The following is a 6,000-nucleotide window of genomic DNA, read 5'->3' on the forward strand; positions in this document are numbered from 1 at the left end:
TTAAATTTTGGCAAAAAAAATGAAAAGTACGTACCGGTTTTCGGGAGTGAAACTAATTTAACCATAATTGGACTAAGATCTCATTCTGGGGCCACGGCTCCCTACCATAGCGGCACGGGTAAGTCCCTTACAATTTTATAATAACAGTATCACTCTTATATAATGATTTCGTTTTAATAACTGCCACTCTACAAAAGTAAGTCACTCAAAAAATAAATAAATAAATTGATATACAGTCCACTAGGCAATCCAAACAATGCGCTCTCGAGGTGCACTAAACAATTGTTAACCTAGCTTTATCTCATGAATACCGCATCTTTTATTATATGTATTGTGAGCTTTACCAGTAACCTAATTACTTTTCACTGTTTTGTACTTTAATATATAATAACATAAAAAAATACATATCATAAAGAAAATTGGGTTCAAAATTGAATTATTGAGTTACGGGATAGATATATCAAGCCAAAAAAATGATCTATGTCGATCTATTGTGACAAGCGAGACGAATGGGAGTATTGAGTGCAACTCTGCGTTCCGGAACTCGGGCGTACGCAACACCGCGCTAGCTCGTCAGTCAGTTGAAAAGAGAAGCCGGGTCGCACAAATATAAATAATCGACGTAATGTATATAAGGTTGTAAGTAAATAATAAATTTTTAATTATATTTTTATTATTACGACCGACGACGAATTAAATATTTATTTTCCGATCTTGGATAAAATTTTTAATTATTATAAATATTTCCTGTAGCTCTGCCACTGGAATTGTAGTGAGTGGCTCGTTTGTGGTCGATTTCAACTGGTATTTTTTTCCACCAAAGAGAAAATATCAGGTAGGATAAATTAAATAATTGTTAGTAAAAGGCAACAATTTTACGCACTAAAACAATGCGTTCTTACCAGAATATTTTTTTCTAGCCTCGCCTTTGGAGTTGTCGATTTTCTGCCTCTGTAGATCGATAAAAAACGGAAGTTGTTCTCCTGGATAAATCGGCCATGGTGGATATACTATCGGAATCGGTAAAATTGGTACGTGCGATTGGAAATAGGGTCTCAGAGTCGTCTTCACGCCGAAACGTTTGTGGCCAGTGGCCAGTACCGTTTTCGCTCCTGCTGGACGAAGCGATCCAGATCCGAACATTTGACGTGCCGCTCCTGGATGAACTGCAGACGTCGAGTTTGCCTGGTATTCTGGCGAACATTTCACTAGAAATTACATCCATATAAATGCAAAATTTTATTTTGGTCTTAGAATTGTAGTGGTATCGAACAGTGCATATAAATATTTATGATAAAAGAGTTGCCACTTAATTAAAGAAACAATTTTTTAGAGAAAAACTAATTGCAATTAGTACAATTAAATAAATATAATTAATATTAGTAAAGTAATATTATTATATTATAGTGTAAAAGTTAGTTAATCTTTACTATTTTCTTTCCAATAAATTAAAAGTGGGACATATTTGTCACTTTTTCAAAGAAATTTCCACATGCTGTTGCGTCGGGTATTGACTCTTGTCTGCTTCACGGGATGTTTGATAATTTTCCTACACTCTCCAATTTTTGCATAATAGAAGAGAGCGCTAGATCCAGGTATTTTGGTGTTATTGAGTAAAATCTGGTGCCCTGTTTTATGATGATGTTCAGAAACTGCTGATATTGCGTTTTTGGTCGAAGTCTCACAGATCTATGGTGTTCTGTTAATCTGGTTCATATTTTTCGACATGTTTCTCTGATGTATTCTTTGCCATGGATGCACGATATACTGTAAACACTACAGGAATGTTATCTTTATCCGATCGTAGATATTGGGAGATTTGTTGATAAGTAGAGAAGCTTGTTTTGATATTATATTATTTCAGAATTTTTGATATTTCTTCGGTGATAATTTGAACTACAGCTACTAATGTAGGGTCATTTACCAAGCTGTTTTATTTAAGTGGTGCTGGTGTAGTGTATTTTTTGATCGAAAGTATGAGTCCTGATAACGGCAATCGTTCGAGAAAAGAACTCAAATGAGATGTCTTAATTCCTCGTTCAGAGATGCGGAAGGAATTAATCACGGAATATTTTTATTTTTTTTAAGTTTACGTAATTTAGAAAGGATTGCGGAGATTTGTCGCCGTGTTTCCAGATAACGAAAACATAATCTATATATCTTTTCCACAGTTTAGGTTCTTCAAAATGCTCAGTAAGAATTTTCGCGACGACAACCGATTAACGTGTACGTTACGTGTAAATTATATTCCAGATTAATAGTTTTTGATTAAATTTAGAAGGGCAGCAGGCAGGTTTTCAAATTATGAGATCTCTGAAACGATGCCTAATATTTCGGAAATAAAAATATCATACAAACATATTTTTTAATTCTTGAATTAGTGGGCTACAATTAAGCACAACAATGGTATTTTTTCCCGTCAACGGTTTCAAAATATAGGCTAGACATGGTGTTAGAGCTAACAATAGGTCCAAACGGTATAGTTGTTTTGTGAATTTTTTAAAGACCGGAGAGCAGAAGAATTTTGGGCGGGAGTCTTGAGAACTAACCATCTCTTTTACGGATCCGGAAAGAGATGATCGCTGAAAAGTCAGCAGCATGTTTAATGAAACGTCAGCAAGGCAAAATTATTTTCCAAATTCGTTCTCTCGTATGGTACACTAATACAGGAAATTTTTTTTGTATTCGCTTGAGTATCTACCGCAAAGGTGCTAGAGTTGGCTAACTAATGTCGTTTGTAAAATATATATTTTTTACTCTATAAAAACTAGGAGCAACACATTACACGATATTATGCAGACCTCCATAAATACAGCAGTGGGGAAGGAATGCCCTCTCCTTTGGTATGGGCTATATTGATTGACGACTTACTGCAAAAACGGTCGGCAGGGGCTTTTACTACCTAGGATAGTAATTGTTAACCCGAAGAAAATGATATGTTTCATTCACTATCTGGCGAATTCTGACAGGACTGAAACCGCCGGTAGTATATACAGTAAAGCTACCATTTTGCAAGGAAGCAAAGTATTTAGGAGTCACCAAAAGCTTACTTGTCAACGACGGCATGCCCAAAAAATCACAATTAGGGCATCAATTGTACTAGGAAGGTGCAGACGAATGTGTGAAATGAACTGGTGCCTAATGCCAAAAATGACATTTAGTAAGTAAAACCAGCACAGTAATAAAACCCATAATAACGTATGGAGCCGTTGTTTGGTGGACAACAACCATACAGGTTGAGGCGATAAGACTGCTATGAGCACAAAGCCCACTGTAGCGCTGTAGGTGCTACTGAATATCCCACTAATACAGATCTAGATACAAGGCCAGTCACTAATAATTGGTGGATATATCAAGAAAATGACATTCTTACAGGGAGATAAGGGCACATCCATTCCTAGGGTTGCTTATGTATAACACAACATCCAATCATTGCTGAGCCAGGAGAAGCAGGACAAAAATTAAATTTTCTTTCCAATGTATAAGTGTTCCGCAGCCCTAGAACATTGTGCAAAGTAAATAAAGAAGACAAAGAAGCGGCAATGAAATATATGCAATCCAGAAAAATAACATCCAAGTTAGTTCTGGATTGTTAAACGAGACAAGTCAGAATAAAGTGACAAGTGACAAATTACATTCGTGACAAGAATGTCACGAATGTAATTTAAAATTTTCCAGATAACGATGAGAGGTTTATTGTAGTCAATCTACGTAATTTTGGTTATTTTTGATAAGAATCATAGATTTGTTACCTATAAATAAATGACGTTTCAAACTTAAGTATTAAATTCCAGAAAAAACAGTTACGATGGAAAAGAACTGTGGAAAAAATGTCAATTGAATTGTTTTTTTTTTGCATGAACGAATAACCTGAGATAACTGCGTTTGTCCGGATCCAAACCATCTTCATGAATGGAGCCGTTCATTCAAGGCAGAGCATAACTTGGAAAATCGATACTAGGGCGCAAGGTTACAACGTCAGCACAGCGCGTGCTATCGCTAAGCGTTATTGGGTTATTTCTGTTTTAGTACGTTATCTATGAAATCTCGTAAACTAATTAAGTTGAAATTAGTTCATTCATATTCATTTATTAGAATACGGACAACTGAATTTATGAATGCAATGAATTGAATTCATAAAAAGAAACTCGCATCTGCTTGAGAAGCATTATAAAAATATTTTCCTGCCCCCTACTCTAAAATGTAGAAACTACCTCTTTAAGACGTTAGGTTCATTTACCAGGGTCACGAGCCAATTCAGATATTTAGTACATTATGTTTCAAATTGACTAATACTATTTACAAATCTTCCGGATTCCTCCTGCATCGGGTGTTGATGAATCTAACTTTAGAGCTTATTTGAAAGTATTTCATTTTGTTCTGTTGCTGTTCAGTTTTAGTTAAGCTCTGAAGAAGCCAAAAGGATGATCCAGAACATTTCTAAATAGTATTAGTCAAACTTGTTACATAATGTACTATTATATATATCTAAACCTGTGAATGTAAGTTTATTAATAACACCTAAACCACAACTTAAAGAATGATTTGGGCAAGCGTTTTGCTAACCCATAATCTAATTAGTACCGACAAGGGCAAGAAAATGGTGTGGTCAATATCAAGGTTTGCTTATGGTTTTTATTTTTTAAATTATATACTATAACACAGAAAAATGTCTTTCTCGTGACACAAGATTAATATAAAATTTACACCTATTGCCTGTACTATATTTATAAAAACAATATTTATAAAAATTTCCTAACTATCTTGTTTGTTTAATAAAAAGATGTTTTATGGGTTTTATGATCTTGCAGGCAATAATACCCAGACTTCAGTTTGCCAACGTATCGAAATATATATATTATATAATATACTATATTATATGTAATAATTATTGCAATTATGTAATAATTATGGTAATTATGTAATAATTATTGCCTGGCAAGATCTTGCAAACCATAAAAATACCTTTTGATTAAACAAAAAGGATAGCTAGGAATTATTAAAAAGTTTAATTAATACTGTCGATAAATCCGTAAATGTTGTGAGCTAATTAGCAGGAATACGAAACAATTGTTAATTATAATTTTTATATTATAATATAATATGTTAGAGTATATATAATAATCTTATATACAATATATTATTGCCTCACAGGATCCTGCGACCCATAAAAATATATGTCCATTAATTAAACTCCTTATAATATAAATAGTAATATAACATAATATAAATAATAAATTTAATACACAAACAGTTCAATGTACGATATTTCTAGAAACCTTAGGAGGCCCTGCCAAATTTGTTATTAATAATTGTTTCGTATTCCTCTTAAATAGCCCAAAACAGTTTTCTCGAAGATATTAATTACCCTGGTCAGTAAATATTTAATTTTTATACAAAGAGAGTTCAATATAAAAAAAGTTCTATTCAAATTAGTTCCGCCACTGATAGTTTCGTTAGTTTTATATAGATATTACGTATTTCGCAACAACCGATTCGCACGCCATATTCGAGAAGTAATTGGGCATAAACACAACCCACACACTAGGGTGGTATCGCATATTTATCAGCTTGATTCTCAAAAATGCAGCCTCAAGACAAACATTCGATAAAATTGCTCGCAACCACTAATAAATAAACGAGATCTTACTTACCGTAGGCGAAGAAAAGAATAAAGATAGCCAAAATCCACAAAACTCCGCCTCGAAAGTCTGTTACAACTTTGAGCATTTTCCAATAAAATGTGTAAAAGGGTGCATGGAAACACCCTCACACCTTACGCTCTCCTCTTGTACGTGAACATTTTAATCAACCAGTCGCCAAAGTACATTAAGTTCTGTGGGTGGGACCCGGATTTTAAATTTGCCTTTACAGCAATTTCTGGACCACACGTTCAATCATTTAATGTCGTAATGATGCACGAATCGCCACAAACATATTAAAAATGATCAGCACTTTAAATATCACCGTGAACTTCATGGAAAATAGTCGAGTCGCATC

General features: G+C 34.0%; 1 protein-coding gene across 1 annotated transcript in view; it reads right to left on the reverse strand.

Moving 5' to 3' along the window:
- The window catches only part of LOC132705270 (low-density lipoprotein receptor-related protein 4-like), a 31,739-nt gene extending 25,739 nt beyond the window's left edge, over window positions 1-6,000 (reverse strand). The window contains exons 1-2 of the mRNA XM_060675760.1: window positions 5,655-6,000; window positions 903-1,208 (exon numbers count right to left, since the gene is read on the reverse strand). Of these exons, the coding sequence (XP_060531743.1) occupies window positions 903-1,208; window positions 5,655-5,730 (382 nt within the window). The 5' untranslated portion in view covers window positions 5,731-6,000. The remainder of the gene's footprint in view (window positions 1-902; window positions 1,209-5,654) is intronic.

This window comes from Cylas formicarius, unplaced genomic scaffold (genome assembly GCF_029955315.1).
Source record: "Cylas formicarius isolate icCylForm1 unplaced genomic scaffold, icCylForm1.1 PGA_scaffold_7__23_contigs__length_41026272, whole genome shotgun sequence".
Lineage (NCBI taxonomy): Eukaryota > Metazoa > Arthropoda > Insecta > Coleoptera > Brentidae > Cylas > Cylas formicarius.